The sequence below is a fragment of the Balaenoptera musculus genome, chromosome 15, assembly GCF_009873245.2.
Source record: "Balaenoptera musculus isolate JJ_BM4_2016_0621 chromosome 15, mBalMus1.pri.v3, whole genome shotgun sequence".
NCBI classification, from domain to species: Eukaryota; Metazoa; Chordata; class Mammalia; order Artiodactyla; family Balaenopteridae; genus Balaenoptera; species Balaenoptera musculus.
This window is the reverse complement of record NC_045799.1, coordinates 619,523-640,198: the sequence shown is the minus strand read 5'-3', so window position 1 is coordinate 640,198 and position 20,676 is coordinate 619,523. Positions and strand designations below refer to the sequence as shown.

The window sequence follows — 20,676 nt, the reverse complement described above, 5'->3', positions numbered from 1 at the left end:
GGCCGGACTGAAGGGGTGTTGGCCGTGAGGCATCCCTCCCGAGCGCGTGCCCTCACTCCGGCCCCCCAAGGCCCCGCGTCCATGGACGGCTCTGCGAGGGAGCCCGCCGGGTCCTCACCACACGGCCCGGATGCTGACTTTGAGGCCCGGGGTCAGATCCTCCGTCACAAACTCGCAGTTGCAGCTCTTGTTGTCGTCCACAATGTCCTCCCCTGGGAGACTTGCTTCTGGGTGGAAGGACACAGCCCGTGAGGGGCCGGGCCACCCCCGGGATGGAGGGGGCCTAGTGCTCCGGCCCCGCAGTGCATGCGTGTCCGAGGGGACCTCCGCCGGGCACACCCACACTCCAGCCCGCCCCCCGTCCTGCTTTCCCAGCCTGCTCCCCTCCACTGTGCTCTCAGGGAGCGGCCACCACGAGGGTGTAAGAGGGCATCCCTGTGCACAGACAGAAGGACAAAGTGGGCTACGTCCACACGGAGTACTCGGGGAACGTCAGCCGTAAAAGCAGCGATGTGCCGGCACCAGCTCCACGGGTGAGCCTGGAAAACACGGAGCTCGGCGAGCAGAGCCCGACGTGGGAGGACAAGCACGTGTGGCCCCATCGCATGGAGCTCTGGGACAGCAAACCCCCGCTCGAGGGCTGCCCGACCTACCTTCCGAGTTCTGCCGGGAAGCGGCGCCCCTGGCCCGGAAGGCCTGCCGTGCGCGGCCGCGCTCTCCGAAGCTCCAGCTCTTGGGCACCTTGCTCGGACTGTCCTCCAGGCTCTGGTCGGCGCTGGGCGACCGCCGGACGGTCTGGGCCTGAGGGGACCCCTTGCCCTTGGCAGCCACGCCGCGGGGGCTGGAGAAGACACGGTCTTTCAAACTGACCTTCTGACTGCTCCCGCGAGAACCGACAGACGGACAGACACACAGAAAGACAGCAAGAGAGGTCACTCTGCAAAGAACACTCGCTCCCGCTGGCTCCTGGCGGGTGGACGGGGTGCCCTGGCCGTGGGATGGAGCACGGGCCGGGGCGGGAGGGTCGCTAGGGTGAGCGGGGACAGGTCAGCTCCACCACAGGCCCCCCGGGGCCCGCTCAGCGCTCAGCCTGGCCGGGGAGTGGTCAGTGGACTCTGAAATCACCTTCAGCTACCACCAAAAGGTGCCTGAGACCTCGCCACACTGTCAGCAGGGCTCCCTCTTCAAACGCCCTGGGCGATGACGGCTGTTCCCTGGGCACCTCCTGAGGGCCCCCGGCCACTCCAGCAGTTACCGTGCCTGCCCCTCCACCCCCGTAACTGCCCCGGGTCAGGAGGGTGAGGTCTGCAGCTGACCCCCGGGCCCCTCGGCCGAACCCCAGGGAGCTGCCTGGCGAAACAGGTCGGGGGGAGGGGGAGCACGGAGGGCCAGGGTGTGCCCACCTCCCCTCCACCCAGGGCGGCACAGGCTCCACCCCCACCAGGACACATCCGGGAACAACGTCCACACTTCCGGAGGGATGATACGGGCGCCGGCAGAGCCCCGGCCCGAGGCCGCAGAGAGGGGGCAACCACGGCCGTCCAGCCACAGCCCCGTGAGGGTCTTCGGGCCTCGTTGCCCCGTCTCCCGGTAACCATGGAGACGGGTCTGACACCCCACGTTTGTTGCTTCTAACACCCTCCAGGCAGCAGGCAGGAGACAAGGCGGTCTCTGGTCAGGGTGAGGTCAGGCCCGGGGCCAGGCGGCCACTCATTTCCTCCCGTGGACAGTTTCCACCATCTGCCCAGGAGGAGAGCGAGGCCCCCATGAACCGTGGACCCACTCACACGACCACGCTCAGGGGCCACACTCAGAACCGCCCGAGGGGCCTCTGCGCTGCCCTGGGGCCTGGGACCAGCCCGCAGGGGTGCCTGGCAGGGCCTCTACTGTCGCTGGGAAGCCGCTACCACCAGCTAATCCCTCAGACAGCGCCAGCCCCACCGCAGATGGCCCAGGTCAGCTGCTTCCATCGGCCCGAGGGGGACCCACAGCAGAGACACGTCGTCAGACGGCGCAGAAGTGACCCACCATGGACAAGAACCAGCCCGCACGCGGCGGCCCAGGTCGGTGCCCCCGCCCCGCCCCCCCAGGCAGCTAAGGCCATCTGCGCTAGTTCTCGGGCCCGAGGCACGGAGCTCAGTCAGAGGGGTGGCTCCTCCAGAGACCCTGGGTGTCCCGTGTCCCCATGAACACAGGAGCCGGGGTGTCTGCTTGCTCAGGACGCTGGCCCCAAGCCTGTAACCGCTGCGCCCGGCACGAGGCCAAGACAGGGCTGGGGGACCGAGGGGCAGCCAGAGCCAGGCTACGGGGGCTGCTATGAAGATACCCCTCTCCTTCCTTCGTTCCCAAAGGAGACCACCAGCTGGTCCAGGGAGACCATGAAACAAGGGCCCCACCAAGCCAGGACTGCTGGGGACCCCCGCTGGACCTGCTGTCCCGTGCACAACAGGGACCCCCAGAACTCGGGCCCACGCGGCTGACCGCGATGACAGAGCCACAGGAAGCAGCCTTGCCTGGCCTTGGCCCGGCCCTGCGTCCCCGGCTCTCAGCCTGCTCAGAGCGGGGAGGGGTGCCCTGCTGGAGGAGGCCACGGGTGGCTGTCTGGACTTCCACGGTCATCACAGCTCAGGGCTCCCAGGCACACAGCCCCCAGACACCCCACGCCTGCCTCAAGGCCAGATGCCCGAACGCCGACGGTCCTGCAGGTGTCGAGAGAGACCCTCCCTCACCTCACAAGCCAAGGACAGAAGCACACGCAGGATGGGGCCCTGGCAGCCTGCCCCCAGGGAAGGAGCACAAGGCCAGCCCACCCTCCGAGTGGGAGGGCATTTACAAGGGGCCAGGGGGCAAGCTCAGGACGGTCTGGGAGAGGAAGCGAGGCCCAGCCTCTCCTCCCCTGCCTGCCACCCTCCCCAGGGCAAAACTCCCAACAGGTGAAGCCAGCCATCAACAGGGACAGGCGAGCGGGGGCCCCGGCTGAGCTCGGCTGCACCCTGGTCTGCACGGCCGGCCGGGGCCCAGCTCAGCGGGGAAGGAGTCGGCATCCAGAGAGAACCACCCGGCCCACAGCTGGACTGCGGATGCCCAGGGAAGGCGGGGGTGGTGGGGAGATGAAGTGACGTCCGTGAGACGCACACAGCAGGGCCAAGTGAGGCCTGGGCTCCTGGCCCGGCCGTGGGCACCTCTGGCCCTTCTGGTTCCCAAGCAGCCTGAGCACAGCCCCAGACCCGACCGGCCAGCCTGTGGCCAGAAGCACCCTGGACACCAGCTCTGGGCAAGCAGGACAGCTTCTGCCGGGGCCCCAGATCTCCCCTCCTGGGGCTGCAAAAGCCTCCCCCACGGTGCCCTACGTCGGGAACACACAGGCAGCACGGGCAGGTGGGGGCAGGCGACCCTCCGGGCCCCTCTCGAGGGCGAGAAGGATTCAGAGCATGCACGGATGCAGATGTGCAAGCATGCCGCCACCCTGGAGCCCCGACCCTGCTGCCCGGCCCCTCCCCATGCCCGCCGCTCGGCACCCCTGCTTCCAGGGCCATCACGGACCACATGCACACGATGACCGGTGAGTGCAGCTGCCAGCACCTGCAGGGCCGCACGGGGCAGGGAGGGGCGGGCAGGAGGGGGCCCCAGAGCAAGCAAGGGGACAGACGCTTCCACACCCCCGAGAGCAGAGAGGGGACAGAGAGAGGAAACGTGCCGGCAGTCAGGGAGCCCACGGGGCAAAGATCGGGAGGCCTTTCACCGACCCGCTTCCAGCCTGCCCTAAACCAGGCCTGCACGTGGGAGGGGGAGCCGTGGACCTCTGGCTTTCCGGTGTGTCTGGTGTGCCAGGACCGCGGGGAGCGGGCACACACACGACAGAGCTGCCTCCCGGTGGGCGGGCGGGCTCCGGGTTGAGGGCAGCGGCCCTCCCGTGCGTAGTAGAGGTGCTAGATGGATGAGCCGTGGAGCAAAGGCTCGCGGGAGAGCAATCAGGCCCCTGAAGGCGCCCTTTCTGGTTTTCAGAGCCCCTGGCCGGCCCCCCTCCTGCTTGGAGCACAGCATCGTTTGGCATGGGGAGAAGGAGAAGGGGTCAGCTCCACGGCCACCGTCACCCAGGCGGTCGTCTGGAGTCAGAGGGGGCCGAGGGCTCCACCAAGGGGCCGGGAGGCGAGCTGCCAATCAGAATCGGGGCCTGGGGGGCCGGGCGGGCGCCAGCCTCTCCCTGGCGCATCTAGAACCTCTAATAAGCAGAGTGCTTGGAGCGGGAGGGGGCAAGAGCCGTGCAGCAATGGCCGCCCGAGCGGCGTGTCTGGTACCTAGCGCGTCCTGGGCAGCATCCACACAGGGGCTCTGTGCGCCGTCTGCCTTTACTGGAAATGAGGAGAGGACAGTTAGTCCCGGGGGCGCCGGCGACCGGACGCGACCAGAGAGAGCCCGGGCCGCGCGCGCGGGCAGGAGGCGCAGGGACACGAGGCCCCAGCCCCCCAGGGCGGCTCTGTGCTCAAGCCGCACCCGCTACAGAGTTCGCGTCTCAGCAAGAAGAACGAGGGAGCGGCGCGTAAAGTCCTCCGCCGGCCTGGAAAAAAAGTGGTCCCTATTTTTGGAGAAAAAAAAAAAAATTCCCTGTTTTTTCCTCCAAAAATACCTTTTCCTTCCAGCGTCAGTTTGGGGCCACATCTTTCAAAAGATGTATTATTTTTTTGCTACGTTCATGCCAACAACAAAAAAAAATAATACATGGGCTGAGGCTGTGCTGGTTCCAGAGGGCCAGGATCCCAGAAAGCTCATGTTTTCAGAGGAAAAACGTGCAAGTTTGGCTGCACAAACCAACCCAGCCAGCGGCCCGATCAGAAGTGGCCTCGGTTTACCCAGAAGGCAGCGGCTGCCCCTCCCTGGAGGGGAGCTAAGGAGAAGGGGGCTTGGGGCTCCTGGACGTGAAAGGGCCGCCAAGGTCGGACCTGGGGTGAAGTCCACCCCGTGCTGAGGGCAGAGACGGACCTGCGGGCGGCTCTTCAGGAAACGCTGCCCGTGGTCACCCTGCCCAAGCACCTCCCCAAAGGCCCAAGACTCAGCGCTGCACTAGAACCTGAAAACTTCTAAGCAAAAATGAAAAGAACCAGCAAGAACTTCAAGAAACCCTTCACTTCCCTGGGGCCTCGCTCTCTGCCCCCACCTTTGTAGCTGTTGCTGCTGAGACAGTGGTTCTCAAACTCTGTACCTGAGGAACCCAGACGCGGCCAACGGTCTTGACCCACAAGTGTTCAGTGTCCACACGTTCACTTAAACACCGACGGCACCTGCCAGTGTCCGGACAAGGATCTCCCCGCTAAACGCCGGCAAGCCAAGGTCAAGTTTCCTCGAGGAACCCTCGCTCGGCTGGCCCGGCCTCGCCCTCCGCGGAGCCCCCTGCGAGCGTGCATGCCTCCCCAGCGGGACCTTCCCCAGTCACTTCGGGTTGTAGCACAAAACTAACCAGAGGTCGACCCCGGGCGGAGGGAGCTGGGGTCCAGCTGTCCACCGAGCGCACCCACACAGGGGCAGACCTCCCCAGGACTTGGACCCCCCGCCCAGCAGGGGCCCCTCAAATTCAGGGCAAACATGCTCTTCCAGGGTGCACCCCCGAGGCAGCCACGGTCCCACCAGGGCCTGCAGGACAGATAAGGACCCTAAAGACCAGGACCCCCATGGCCAGCTTCCCCCAGGGGTCCCCAGGCCTGCACACAGGACCCGCCCCGCCCCACCTGGAGGCTCCTCCCCTGGGAAAGAGGACCAAGCGGGGCGGCGTCTTTGCCCTCCACCTTGACCAAGCCTCCGCCTTGACCAGCTTTGCTGCCTTCAAAACTCCCAGCAGTCGCCTGCCCACAGCCCAGCACCGCCAAACCCACCGTCTCCTAGGCGACCGCCCCACGCCTGGCTCCCAAGCACACGAGACCGGGGAAAGGCTCTCTAACCGCAGTGACTATCTTTAATGTTAAGGAAAATATAAACAGTCTCACATGGCCAGCAGCTCCTGCACGAGACAGCGCAGCCTGAGAGCGGGACAAGAGCCGGGGGCGGTGGGCTGCTGGCGGCCTGGCCCCCCCGAGCACTGCCCCTCTGCTTCGGGGGGGGTGAGGAGCCCCAACTCCAGCCCGTTGCCTCTGGGTTCCAGGCTGGTGCTGCGGTTTCCTGCCCACAGCAGCCAAGTGGAGCTTCACCCCAACAGAACTGCCGGCAGGCAAGCCCGGGGGGCCCGGGCTCGAGAGGGTGGAAGAGGCGCCCACGGACACTCACCAAGACCAGACTGGACAGACACGCACCCGAACACGGCACACTGCCCCCCGCGACGAAGAGGGGGGCCACAGGACAGGGGCAAAGCGGCTGGGGCACAGGGGTTCCTCCAGGCACGGGAGGGGCGGGGGCAGTCAGAAATGGGGTGGGTCAAAGGGCAGGTCAGAGCCACACCCAGAGCAGCACAGCCCGAGACCCCCGCCTGCCCCGCCCCCAGCCCCACGCCTTGGTCTGACGCCCACACAGCCACGGGGCGCGTCCCCATCCTGAGCCGGGACCGGGGGTCTCACGGCAGCTGAGGGAGGGTCCCTGCGTCCACCCCGTCCACCTGCGCTTTACGGGACAGGGTCCCCTCACCAGGCAGCCCAGGGACAGGCCCACCCTGCCGTGGGTCCAGTGGCAGGATCATTTCCTGCAGACCTGCTATGCACTGGGTGCTACAAAGGGGCTCATGGCTGCTCCAGTCAGGGAACAGAAATGCCACCTGTTACCTGGCTGACAGGTGTGCATCCAGGAGAGGCAGGCCCTCTGTCCCAGGGCCTCAGCCCGGGGCCCCCAGGGGAAGCCGCTGGGTCACAGGCAGGGACACACGGACACAAGGGGAGGGAGGGAGGAGCAGGAAGCGGGGGGGCGGGGGGGTAGCCACAGAACGTGCCGGAGAGCCGGGGGGCTCCCGCGTATCCTCACCTTGAGTCCTGCTTTCAGGGTCAGCCACCTCATCCCCAAAGACAGAGCAGACGTGAAAGGGGCCCGAGAAGGGCAGTGACATGATTAAAGGCACTTGGGGGGCAGGCAAGATTTTCCAGATTGGGGGAGGGAGGGCAGGAGAGGAGAGAGAGAGAGAGAGAGGCTGAGACGAAAATTGTCGGGAGAGGAGATAAAGCAGGGCGACGAGCACAGGAAGCCGCGTCAGGCCAGAGGGGCCGGACGGGTGGGCGGGCCGCGCTGAGGGCCAGAGAGGCGCCCACCCTGGCAGAGCCAAGGGCAGCCGCGCCGCCCCCCCGGCCTCAGGGTCCCAGGGATCCCGGAAGGGGCAGATGGCAGCACCGACAGGATTCCACAAAGCACGCGAGGCCCTGCTGCACGCCCCTCCCAGCCCGCCCTGACCACAGCCCCGCGTCGGGCCCGCCTCGCTCCCAGCCTGCCCAGGTCACTGCCTGGGCCGAACCCACTCTGGTCCAGGTCTGCCGCTCTTCGGGCTGCTTCCGGGAGAAAGCGCCGCCCACCTTTCCAAGCCTAGGCCTCAGCTGACATCCCCCTCTGGGGGCTTGGGGGTGGGGACACGTGCCCCCTTCCGATGGACGCCGAGGGTGGGCTCAGCCCAACGCCTCCCCAACCGGGCAGCCAGCCGAGCCGCCTTTGATCCCGGAGGGCACTAATGTGGGCAGGCAGCGTCTCTGGCCCACGGCCTCGGGGACAGGGTTCCCTCCGCAGGTGTAGACGGGGCGCCGGGGGACCCTGAGCTCAGAGGTACACAGCGATACACAGACGGGCTGGAGGTCACCAACTTGAACGTTGTGAATTGATCTGGATTTTTTTCTCAACACTAGGAAAACAGCAGGGTGCTATCGTCCCTCCTCTGCCCCCAGCAGAAGTCATCCCTGGGAGTCCCCGTTCGGGGTCCCAGTCTCGAACTCGCCTAAAGCAAACAGAACCGCAGGGGCCTGGACAGACCCAGGGAGGGGGAGACCGGTCCTCACCGAGGGGGTGTGAAGCAGGGCAGGGGACCCTGCCCCAAAGGGGACCCTCTCCCACCCCTCCAGAAACCTTCCACAAACCAAGACCTGACAGGGGTGATGCGAAGAGCCCTCCTCAGAGCTGCCCCTCCTCCCATCGTCTGACCCTGACCTGCAATGTCGGGGGGACACCCCGTGGGAGTGTCCACCTGGGTCGCCCTCGGCTCAGAACAGCCCAGGCCCTGTGCTGGAGCTGGTAGGACTGCTCCCCCAGAAGCCCCCCGCGTCCGGTCCGAGGGGCTACAGTCACGGGAGGGCAGGAGCTGCCCCTCAGCTGCCGAGCAGGCCCGGGGCCTGGGAGGGGGCGTGGACCCAGGAAGCGTGATTTAAGGGCCCACATCGCCAGCAGGCAGGGGTCCACCCTCAGCAGCACACAGGAGCATGCACAGCCCCGAGGCAGCCCGCGCTCCCCGAGGACACACAGGGCAGGCGCGGAGGCAGCGGGAGAAGGTGGCACTGACCTTGGGGATGGCTCCGGCTGGGGCTCCTTCCTGCAAACAGAAGCACAGGCCTGTTCGCGGCCGGCCCTCCGGCCGACCCCGTGCAGAGCCCAGCTGACCCCCCCACGCTCCCACAGGCCGGGGGCTGCGTGTGAGGGGGCAGGAACAGCCCGCCCACCCCGAGAGCCCCCTGGGGGCCGGAGGAGGCGGGTCCCAGGGGACAGGGGATCCGGAAGGGGTCACGAGAAGTTCCGAGGCTGCGGTTGCTACCGCCCCGTGTTTATGGACACGCGCTTTCATCAGAATGGCCGACATTAACAGACTTTCAGAGAGGAAGCTCCTCCACAGCCGACGCTCAGGACAGCTGAGGCCCCGCACTTCACCACACCCACGAAGACTCTTCCAGGTGAGGTCACGTTCACGGGTTCCAGGGCATGGATGCGTCTTTGCGGGGCGGGCGGGGGGGCACCATTCAACCCGCTCCAGCCACTCCGCCCACTGAGAGCCCCTCCGTGTCGGCAAACAGGCCTGGTCACGGGCACCCCCCCCTGCCCTCTCCTGCGGCCCAGCCCGCCCCCTCCGCACGCCCCTCCCCGCGTCGAGCGCTCGAGGAGCCGCAGGGTTTGCGACTGGGAGAACCAGCAGGTGCCACCGCGTGTGTCCACCCGACGCTCCAGGGACATGCCGGGTCGGACTCTTCTTCCCGCCCGAGGCCAGAGCGCCAGCCTCCCGGCCCCACGTGGAGCTCCCCTCTCTGCGCCCACCCCGCAACCGGCCGCCCTCAGGATGGGAGCCGAGACCGGGGTCAGCAAAAGCGGAAAACCACCAGCATCACCGGGTCCCACAGCAGCCCGGCCACCAGCATCCTGCAGCTGCCAGCGCCTTGCCAAGCCCAGAGACGCCGTGCCCCGGGCGCCAGCCCAGGCGCCCCCACTCACCTGAAGGTGAGTCCAGACTTGCTCTTGAGGTTTCGAAGCAGCTCTAGCTGGTTGAGCGGCGGGATCAGTCTGCGGCAGGAGGACAGGAGAGTGGGCCCCCGCCCGCCAGAGCCCCAGGGGCCCTCAGCCCAGCTCTCACGAGCACCGGCGTCTCACACGGGGACACGGGCTGTGGCCCGTCACAGGCAGAGAGGGGAGGAGCGCACGGCGGCGGCAGACCCCGGGGAGCCCGGGCCTCCACCTCTGGGGCTGGGGCACTGTCTTCATCTCTGGGCTCCCTCACCCCGGGGACCCCAGCCGTGGGAGTGCACGGGGCCCAGGCCATCGCTAGAGGGCATGCCCACGTGGAGCCGGTCCTGCAGGGAGGACGGGGGGCTCCCGCCCCTCCCCCTTCCCAATCCCTGAACACCCCCAGGGGAAGCACAGTTGCAAACCCAGCCCCCAACATAGTGGGGCTCCCAGACCCCTCTCTGCAGAGCCACTCTCCCTGCCAAGGCTGAGCGGGGCCGAGGTCACAGGAAAGGACTGTGCCGGGCAGAGCCCACAGGGCTGCAAGCGGGCCTCCTGCACGGCTGGCCTGGCCCTGCTCCGAGCCCTCCTCCCAGACGCACTCACACCTACCAGGACAGCCGCACGCCAGGCCCGCCTGCCGGCCCAGCATTCAGTGCCGCGGCCACCAGCCAGGGAGCCGAGAGGTGAACAGTCCCCCTGGGATGCCAGGCAGGGCTTTGTATACCTGGGAGGTTCCTGGGGAAGCCCAGGCCTCCCACCTCCAGCTGCAGGAGACTCACCCGAGACACAAGTCCCCACAATGTCTGGGGACACTTCTGTCCCCCACCCCACCCCACTCTCCACCCTCCTCGCGGATCCTGGCCACCTTCGGCCCTCACACAGCTTCCATGCCATCAGTGACCCTGTGTGTTTCCAGGCACTGGTCTCTCTTTCCTGACTCAGCCCCCACCTGCTGTGACAACTCCGCCTGCTCTCTGACACCCCTCCTACCCTGTGACACCCCACCTGCTCTGTGACACCCACTGTCTGTGACACCCCTCCTACCCTGTGACACCCCACCTGCTCTGTGACACCCCACCTGCCCTGTGACACCCACTGTCTGTGACATCCCCACCTGCCCTGTGACTCCCCACCTGCTCTGTGATACCCCACTGTCTGTGACATCCCCACCTGCCCTGTGACACCCCACCTGCTCGGTGACACCCCACTGTCTGTGACATCCCCACCTGCCCTGTGACACCCCACCTGCTCGGTGACACCCCCGCCTGCCCTGTGACTTCCCACCTGCTCTGTGATACCCCACTGTCTGTGACATCCCCACCTGCCCTGTGACACCCCCCACTCAGCCCCAGCCCCCAAACCCAGTCCTGAGCCTCAGGCCTTCTTGACCCTGGGGACCCCTGTCCCTCCTGGGCACCTGTGTCCGAGCCATCCTGGGCACCCTCACCGGGTCCACAGCACCACCACCCGCCACACACATAGCCCTGGCTCCAGCCCTCACCCGCTCCTGTCCCCTCCTGCATCCCCCCCCCCACCGTGTCCTCCTCTCCCTGGGTGCCCGCCCTCCTCGTGTGATGCCCCTGCACCCACGGCCCCGCCCCGCCCCGCCCACCTGCCAGTCCGGCTTTGCTCTGGTCCCTCCCGACGCCTCCTCTACCCAGCCACGCCCCCTAGCGCCCATGCGAGTGCCCCCTCTGCCGGGCCTGCCCCAGTCACTGCCATCTCCAGGGCCCGCTGGGGCGGCCCCGCCCCTCTCTTCCTTCTGCAGCCCAAGCCCGGCCAGGCCTGGACCCTGGGAACGCTAGCCCTCTCTGTCCCCCTCCCCACTCCCCCTCCAGGTCTCTCCTGTCCTCGTAGGTCCTGACCAAGCAGGAGGCCTGCGCAGTCAGGTCGGCTCACGCCATGGGCGCAGCAGAGCCCCAGGACTGGACACCGGGACAGAGCTGGCCTCCCCACCCCCTTGGCCACCCACCACGGGGCCTGGAACAGAGACCCTGGGCGGCTGGCCCCACTCGGCCACCACACACGCAGGTCCAGGGTAGGGGCACGCAGTTAGGACGCCATGCCTTGGACACACAGAGGCAGGGGACAGAACACGGACGGGCGGGGCCGCGGACAGGGACGTGCAGGCACCACACACGTGAGGGCCACGCCCACACAGCCCCAGTCGTGGAGGACGAGGGTGCAGTGGGCGATGGGAGTGGGGGACACATCGGGGGGCGTCCCCAGGAGCGAGCAGCGGCTAGTCTGGGGTCAGACGCCTCCGGAGGACGAGGCCAGCCCCCAGGCCCGGGGTGGGGATGGGGTGCTTCCACAGACGTCGGGGGATGGGGGGCTGCTGGAGAAGATGGACCGAGGGGCCCATCGGGTCTGGGAGGAGCCTGTCGGGCTCTGAAGCAGGGTCCCCCCAACTGCCCGGCAGCCTGGAGCCCCAGAGGTCCAGGGCCAGCAGACGGGAAGGATGCTGTGCCCACTGCCACCTCCGCCTCTGAGTGAAGCCCCTGGGGCCCGTGGCCAACGGTGAAAGGCAGGCACTGCTGGGGCGGAGATGCCGAGGGGTCAGGACCCTCCCGCCCCTGGAGCCTGGCCCTACACTGCCCAGCACAGCTCCCTCTTCCCTCCTGGGAGCGGAGGGGTTAACTTTCTAACACGGTTCCCACGCAGGGCGCCAGGGGAGGATGAGAGACCGCCCCCCGCCCCGGCTCTGCAGGGCGCAGCACGGTGCCACCACTCTGAGGGGAAGGACAGGGCCTACAAAGGGACCTGGCCCCGGGCATGGGGGTCCTCGTGGAGCAGTTCAGCGCCCCCGTCTGGGCACGGGGCCCCCGACTGAAAGTGCAGCAGGAAGAGAGCCGTCCGGGGCAGACACGGTCAGTGGGGCCACACGGATGGACCGCAGGCCCCCTCTGCCCAGGGCCTCACGTCTCCCTCTCGCTGCAGTGAGAAGACTCGGGGCGGGGGGCGGATGCAGAGAGGGAGACCCCAAGCCCAGAGCTGCCTTCCAGGACCGGGGGCGGCTGGCTGGGGTGCCCCCGAGCTGGGGTGGCTGATGCCCCGTCTCCACCACCTCTGCACTGGGAGTAAGTGGGGCCCGTGGGGCGGGACCCCAGCCACTGAGACAAGGCAGGAAGCAGGACAAGGAACGGAGGACACCTGGACAGACAGACCCAGCACGAGAAAGCAGCTGGTGGGGAGGGGGCGGTCGGGAGGGGGAGCCCGGGCAGCGAGGAGGGCGCACGTGGCTCCAGGCGGGGGCCACAGGCTGGGCGGGGCGGGCTCGGGGTGGCCCCGGAACAGCCCCCAACAGAACAGAACCACACCACACCACACGCTTTCCGCCCATGCAGTCCTACCTGGAGGCCCCGTAGGTTTGAGTTTGCGAGCTTTTTCAAGTGTTTTCACACACACACAAAGGGAAAGGAATGAAAGATTTTAAAAGAACGGGATAAGAAAAAGAAAATGAAAAAAAAATAGTCCAGGAAAGTGGGGGAAACAACAGAACAAAGAAAATTAGCACGAGGGTCAGTCCTGCCTCGGCCGGAGGGCTGAGGGCGCAGTGCCTTCAGCATTTCCGGGAAGCGGGTGGCACCAGGCCCCCACCGCCCCGAAGCTCAGCGCCCCCGAAAGTGCCAGTGGGACGGTGCTGGAGGAGGGAGCGGGCAGATCCCGAGAGAGGCAGGTGGCAGGTGGGGACCCGCAGGAGGACCCTGCCCCAGGGAGAGGGCTCCGTGGGTGGACACCCCCAGGGGCAGGTAAGGGGACTCCTCGGGCTGAGAGGCCCCAGGGCTCAGCGTCAGCCCCTAGCGGGGAGGGCGGGCTGGCAGGGGCAGCGCCCAGCCCGGGGGCACCTGACCTGCATGGACGCTGGCCAGCCCTCGCCCTTCTCACCTCAGACCTCGTTCTAAGCCAGAGCCTGGCACAGACAACCCCGGGGGGCACAAGCGGTGCCTGGAAAGCCGCCTGCTGACCACGCAGCCCCCCAGGGAGGGCTCCCCGGCCCCCTCCTCTCCCCCTCAGGGCGCCTGGGGGTGTCTGTGCTTTGTCCTGTCGGGACCTCGCTGTGGGGTCTGGGGTGCTCTCCTTCCTTGAGCAGAGACTCTTGCCCTCGCTGGGGGTCAGGGGGTCAAGGCTATCCTTTTGCTTCGAAACGCGGGGCCCCCTGGAGGGGCTGCGGTCCCCGGAACCAGCTGGCATTTACCTCCGCAAGCTCTGGGGGGCTGTCGTCACAAGGTTTACACACTACGCACCTGACAGCAAGGACACTAAGCAGGGGGCGGAATGAAGGTGAAAAATAAAAGCCGCAAACTATAAAACAGAGAACAAAATTAATAAAATAATCACGCACGATTCCTTTTTGAAAAGTACATACATTTTAAAGAAAAAGAAACAAAAAATAATCAAAATGATGAACGACAACCAAAAATGGGGTTTAAGAACAAAGGGGGCTGCACACAGGCAGTTCTGGGGAGGTGCGGGAGGTACCTGTACATGGGGACGGTCACCGTGCGCTCATAGTACTGCCACGTGGAGTGCAGGTCCGTGCGTGACAGGTTGGTGGCGTAGAACCTCCAGGCGGACTGCGGGGAGGACAGGACATCAGCTGGGCACTAAGGGGCCCCACCGGCCTCCCCCAGGGCCTCGCCCCTGCACATCCCCGTGCACCCGGCGAGTCTGCAGGGAGCTTCGGTTCTTTCCTTCCATCTGTCCTACCTGACGCTTGGAAGCCGTCACCCGGCATCGTGGTCACCTTCCTTCCCTCCCCGGGGGACGGGGTGGAGGGCAGAGCCAGGGACAGCCCTCATCCTCCCCACTTTGAGACTGAGCCCCTGCCAGGCGCGGGCCTGCCCTGTACACCAACCTCGACCCGGCCTGGGCTTCTGCTCCTCACTCTTTTTGTTAACTGGGGTAAAATACACATTGACTAAAATTCACCACTTTAAAGTGTGCAATTAACTGGCGCTGAGTCCATTCCCGTTGCTGTGCAACTGTCCCCTCCAGCCAACCCCACATTTTTACCACCTCAAAAACAAGTGCCCCCAACCCACCAGCGTGGCTCCCCGCCCCCTCCTGCCCCCGGCCTGCCACCCCCAATCTGCATCAGTCCCTGTGGCTTTCCCTACTCCAGGCACTTTGTAGCGATGGAATCGTAGCGCGTGGCCTTCTGTGTCTGGCCTCCTTCATTTAGCACATTCTCAAGGCCCATCCCTGCTGGAGCCTGTGTCCGGGCCTCGTTCTTTTTAAGGCTGAGCAATATTCAAGCGTATGGATGGACCACATCTGTGTATCCTTTCACCCACCGAGGGACATCTGAGCTGTCTCCACCTTTCAGCTCCTGTGAATAGTGCTGCTACAAACACCTGTGTGAAGCTTTTTGGCTGAACACCTGTTTTCAGTTCTGTTGGGTGTATACCTAGGAGTGGGATTCCTGGGTCATGTGATATGTTTAACTTTTTGAGGAACCACCAAACTGTTTTCTACAGTGGCTGCACCATTTCACATCCCCCCAGCAACGTACGAGGATTCTGATTTCGCCACATCCTCATCAACACTTTTTCTTTTCATTTTAGCCATCCTGGTGGATGTGAAGTGCTTTTGATTTGCATTTCCTTCATGAAGAATGATGCTGAACATCTTTTAATGTTATTAGCCATCTGTGTATCTTCTTCAGGGAGATGTCTACTTAAATCCTCTGCCCATTTCTTAATTGGGTTGTGTGTCTGTCTGTTGTTCAGCTGTATGAGTCCTTCATATATTTTGGATACCAGACCCGTATCAGATATATGATTTGCAAATATTTTCTCCCATTCTGTGGGCTGTCTTTTCGCTCTCTAAAGAGACACTATGAATAGTGTCCTTTAACGTACAAAAGTTTTTAATTTTGCTAAAGTCTTATTTATTTTTTCTTTTGTTGCTTGTGCTTTTGGTGTCATATCTAAGAAACCAAAGTCATAGAGATTTACATCCATAATTTCATCTAAGAATTTTAGTTTTAGCTCTTATATTTAGGTTTTTAATCCATTTGGAGTTAATTTTGTATTGGTGTGAGGTAAGGGTCAAACTTCACTCCTTTAAACATGGGTATCCAGTATCCCAGAACCACCGTCAAAGAGACTGTCCTTTCCTCATTGGATAGATGTGGCACCCAACTATCGAGACTTGTTTTGGCCCAACCCATGGTCTATCCTGGGGAATGTTCCACGTGCACTTGAGAAGGATGTGTTCTCTGTGGTTGGTGACACATGTCTAATGACAGATGTCTGCAGGTCTAGCTGGGTCGTGGTTTGTTCAAGTCCTCTGTCTCCTAAGGATCTTTTGTCTGGTTTTTCTACCCATTTTTTTTTTTTTAATTTTGGGTTTTTATTTATTTATTTATTTATTTATTTATTTATTTATTTATCTATGGCTGTGTTGGGTCTTCGTTTCTGTGCGAGGGCCCTCTCCAGTTGTGGCAAGTGGGGGCCACTCCTCACCGCGGTGCGCGGGCCTCTCACCATCGCGGCCTCTCCCGTTGCGGAGCACAAGCTCCAGACGCGCAGACTTAGCAATTGTGGCTCACGGGCCTAGCTGCTCCGTGGCATGTGGGATCCTCCCAGACCAGGGCTCGAACCCGTGTCCCCTGCATCGACAGGCAGATTCTCAACCACTGCGCCACCAGGGAAGCCCCCTCCATTTTTTTTTAATGTATTTATTTTTGGCTGCATTGGGTCTTCGTTGCTGCCTGCGGGCTTTCTCTAGTTGCGGCGAGCAGGAGCTACTCTTCATTGTGGTGTGTGGGCTTCTCATTGCGGTGGCTTCTCTTTGTTGTGGAGCACGGGCTCTAAGCACATGGGCTTCAGTAGTAGTGGCATGCAGGCTCAGTAGTTCTGGCTCGCGGGCTCTAGAGCGCAGGCTCAGTAGCTGTGATGCACGGGCTTAGTTGCTCCGTGGCACATGGGATCTTCCCAGACCAGGGCTCAAACCCATGTCCCCTGCATTGGCAGGTGAATTCTTAACCACTGTGCCACCAGGGAAGTACCTTTCTACCCATTTTGAAAGTGGGGTATTGAATTCTCCAGGTATTACTGTAGAAATGTCTATTTCATCCTTTAATTCTGTCAGTTTTTGCTTCATATATTTTTAGGACTCTGTTGTTAGTATATAAATGTTTATGATTGTTAATCATCTTTATAAATTGACTCTTATCAATACATAACAGCCTTCTTTTTCTTGACTTGTCTATTTTGTCTGATACAAGTGTGGCCAACCCGGCTCTAGGTCACTGTTTGCATGGAATATCTTTTTTCATTCTTTCACTTTCAGTGTATTGTCGTCTTTGGATCTAGTATAGTTGAATAGATTTTTAATCCATTCCTCCAATCTCTACCTTTTAATTGGGGAGTTTAATCCATTTACATTTAAAGTAATTACTTATAAGGAAGGACTTGCTTCTGCTGTTTTTTTGTTTCTCAATTCCTCCATTATTGCCTTCTGTAGAGTTTCATTTTTTTCTAGTTATTACTGAGTCCCTTCTCGTTTCCTTTTCTGGTATTTTTTAGTTGTTTTCTTAAAGGCTACCCTGGGATTATGATTAATTCCATCTTAAATTTATAACAATCTAGTTTGAATTAACACCAACTCAGCTTCAATAGTGAACAGAGACTCTGCTCTTGTGTGGTCCGCCCCCTTTATGTTGTAACTGTTACAAATTACACCCTCTACAGTGTGCACCCAGATATACAGATTTATGATTATTGCTTTATGCCTTTGTTTTTAACTCATATAAGGGAAAAAATGAGTTACAAATCAAAAATATACTACTACTCGCTTTCATGTTTACCTGTGTAGTTAACTTTACCAGTGTCTGTGTGGCTTGAGTTACTGCCCAGGCTCCTTTCACTTCCGTCTGAAGAGCCCTCCTCAGCATGTCCTGTAGGGCAGGTCTATTAGCTACAAACTCCCTCAGCTTTTGTTTTTATGGGAATGCTGTGATTTCTCTTTTGAAGCATAATTTTGCCAGACCAGAATTCTGGGTCGACAGTTTTTTCTTTGCAGACTTTAAACACGTCATCCCACTGCCTTCTGGTCCCCATGGTTTCTGATGAGAAATCGGCAGTTACCCTCACGGAGGACCCTTGGGCACCAAGAGTCCTTTCTCTCCTGCTGCTTCCAAGACTCCCCCTGTCTGTGGGCTTCAACAGTTTGATCATAATGAGTCCTGGTGTGAATCTCTTTGACTTTACACTACTTGGAGGTACAGATTCACGTCTTTCATCAAATCTGGGAAGTTTTCAGCCTTATTTTTTCAGGTATTCTTTTTGCCCAACCCCTCTTCTCTTTCTGGGACTCCCATTATGCAAATATTGGTACATTAAACAGTATCCCACAGGTCTCATGGGCTCTGCTCATTTTTCTTCCTTTGTTCTCTTTCTGCTCCTCAGACTGGGTGACTTCAACTCACCTGTCTTCAAGTCTGCGATTCTTCCTTCTGCCTGCTCAGATCTGCTGCTGAACCCTCTACTGAATTTTTCATTTCAGTTATTGTACTCTTCAGCTCCAGAATTTCTATCTGTTTCCTTTATATTATTTCTATCTCTATGGACATTCTCTATTTGGTGAGACATCATTCTTCTGATTTCCTTTAGTTCATTTCCATGGATTCCTTTAGTCTTTTGTGCATATTTAAACAGCTAATTGAAAGTCTTTGTCTAGTAAATCAAACATCAGGGCTTCTTCAGGGATAGTTTCTATTAATTTTTTTTTTCCTGTGACTGGATCATGCTTCCTTGTTTCTTCGCATGCCTCACAATTTTTTGTTGAAAACTAGACATTTTGAGTATTGTAATGTGGTACCTCTGGAAGTCAGATTCCTCCCCATCCCCGGAGTTTGTTGCTGCTGCTTGTTGTTGATTGTAGTAGTTTGTTAAGTGACTTTTCTAAGCTATTCCGTAAACGCTGTATTCTTTGTTGTGTGTGGTCACTGAAGTCTCTGTTCCCTTAGCTCAGTGGTCAGATGGTGACTTGAAAGACGTTCCCTTAAACCCAAAGAACCAAAGAGGAAACAAATGCTCTCAGCCTCTGCAGACCGGCCCTGTGTTGGGGCACTCCTCCAACATCTGAGAAGGTCACTTACAGCTCTGCCTTAGCCATCACTTCCTGCTTGCATGGAGTCTAAAGATCAGCCTGAGGTGAGCAATTAGCGTCTTCTCCAGTCACTTCTGAGCCTGCGCCCAGCACTGGGCATGTGTGTGCCTCCTAGATCCCCCAGTGTATGGGGGTCCTTCCCAAGCCCTAATTCTTCCACGTCTCCTTCCCAAACCTCCGAGCTTCTCGGAGAGGAGGGGCAGGGGGTAGGTGCTGCGTGTTCAGGCCATGCTCCTTCCCTGTGCCACTCAAACCTCTGAACCACACGTAGTGCTGTGACTTTATTGTCAATAGTGGGTGGGACTGGGGGGCATTTTTGTTCTTCTTCACACTCTTTTGCATTTAAAAGAAGTAGCCATTTGAAGTTCTTATGGTGAAAGACACATGCATACATACATACACAAAAGTAGGCTGCACCCAGGGCAAGACCACACCTTTAAAAAAGAAATGCACTTGAGGGGCCAGGGCAGTGTCCAGCCAGCAGTAAAGGCCAGTCAACTCCAAAGGTCCGCTGGGTCCCCTGGGCTTTGGGAGGGGCTGCAGGAACGCTGGGCCCATCAGGCAGCCTGTGCTCGGGCCCACACTCTCAGGATGGCTCATGAAGCACTACTGGAGGCCGAGTGGCCGCTGTGACCCCCAGCGATGGGGTGGGCAGTGTGAGCTGGGGCAGCACAGACTTCGCTCTGGCATCTACCTGCGTGGGGATCTCTGAACCCTGATCCCACAAGTGCAGGATGGGTGTCAGCGCTGTGAAGGGACACCTCGGGGGCACCTGTGACAGCCTGGCCCAGGACCCAGGGCCCACAGAGCGCTGGCCAGCACCCGCCTTGCTGCTGCCTGTGCTGTAGCTGCCAGACAGCTGCGGGCATCTAAGCTGGTTCTCAGCACAGACTCGAATCCCCCAACAGGGAGACAGATGCCAAGCAGGGCTCCACTCCAACATCGTGGGCCCAGGCCAGGGGCTCTGCCGGTCTACGTGGAGGTCCACGCGGCCCTCCCTGTGGGGGGCCACCTGGACTCACCTGGATCAGGCCTGCGGCAGGGTTCCGCCTCTTCTCAAAGTGCTTCTGACGGTGCTGCTCTTGAACCTTCAGGGCAAAGCCAGACCCCAAAATGCCCTGCAAGTCACTGGGGTCAGACGATGCCCCAGGGACCACAGCCCCACACTGAGCTCCTCAGGGTCGGACCACGTCCGGGGGACCACACCCCCACCCCACCCTTGCCTGCACACTTCTGGCTCCACCTTCCTGCCTCCTCAGCCCCCAATGCCAGGAGACAGGCTGGGGGAAAGACTTGGATTTGGGGTGAAGGGAGCTTCAGGCTTCCAGGAGCCTGGCGGGGCCCACTCTGAACACATCTGGGCCCAGAGATTAATCCTCCTCCCCGATTTGTCCACACTGGAGTGAGTGCAGGGGTGTGGCCGGGGTCACAGAGAAGGGCCACCGGGAGGACAGCGTCGCCAGCCCCGCCCCCGCAGCTGCGGGTAGAGGGTTAACAGGGCCCTTGCCTCTTCTGAAGGAGACCTGACGGGGCTGTGTCACCGTACAGCACCGCTCCTGGTCACAAGGACCCGACTGGCCAATCCCACAAGGCTGGGAGGCGCTGACAGGGACGCGCAGACACAGGTCAGAAGGTACAGCCTGGGGCGGCAGGTTGTGGAGGCTGCCACGTCCACTCCTGGGGCCCGTGGACCTGCTGGGAGCCCTGCCCCCGCCCCACATGGCCCCGAGGGCAGCTGTGGTCACCAGGGGAGCCCAGACCCCGTCCCCAGCAAAGGCAGGAAGGGGCACGACTCACAGCAGGAAGAGCAAAGAAGGAGACGCCGATGAGGGTGAAAGTTGCTGCCAGGAGCCTCCCGTTCCAGGTCTGGGGGTACTTGTCCCCGTAGCCGATGGTCGTCAGGGTGATCTGCGGACAGCAGGCCCCATCGCTCAGCCAGGCCGGACAGTGGCCGCCTGGAGGCCCGGGACCTGAGCCGGACCCTCCTCCTGAGGCCTCAGGGCTGCTGGACAACCCCCCCCCCAGCCACGCCGCCCTCCCAGGGCCCGAGAGGCCAGGGTCACTGTTGGCCGCCCTTCCCCCTCAACAATCACATCCAAACTCCGAGCCTCTGCTCCTTCCCTATGCGCTGGGCGGGGGGGTCAGGCTCTGCTCTCATTTCACACCCAGCCAGAAGCC

General features: G+C 61.5%; 1 protein-coding gene across 11 annotated transcripts in view; it reads right to left on the bottom strand.

Moving 5' to 3' along the window:
- Window positions 1-20,676, bottom strand: part of KCNQ2 (potassium voltage-gated channel subfamily Q member 2) — a 49,039-nt gene that overhangs the window by 6,490 nt on the left and 21,873 nt on the right. For 2 of the 11 annotated variants that reach the window (XM_036827032.1, XM_036827023.1), the window contains exons 6-13: window positions 20,296-20,406; window positions 19,521-19,616; window positions 13,861-13,955; window positions 12,732-12,761; window positions 9,367-9,435; window positions 8,450-8,479; window positions 654-877; window positions 119-227 (exon numbers count right to left, since the gene is read on the bottom strand). In XM_036827032.1, coding sequence (XP_036682927.1) covers window positions 119-227; window positions 654-877; window positions 8,450-8,479; window positions 9,367-9,435; window positions 12,732-12,761; window positions 13,861-13,955; window positions 19,521-19,616; window positions 20,296-20,406 — 764 coding nt within the window. Of the gene's footprint in view, window positions 1-118; window positions 228-653; window positions 878-4,298; window positions 4,353-6,939; window positions 7,799-8,449; window positions 8,480-9,366; window positions 9,436-12,731; window positions 12,762-13,625; window positions 13,684-13,860; window positions 13,956-19,520; window positions 19,617-20,295; window positions 20,407-20,676 lie in introns of those variants that run through there. The other 9 variants (XM_036827021.1, XM_036827022.1, XM_036827024.1 and 6 more) reach the window with 9 other exon arrangements.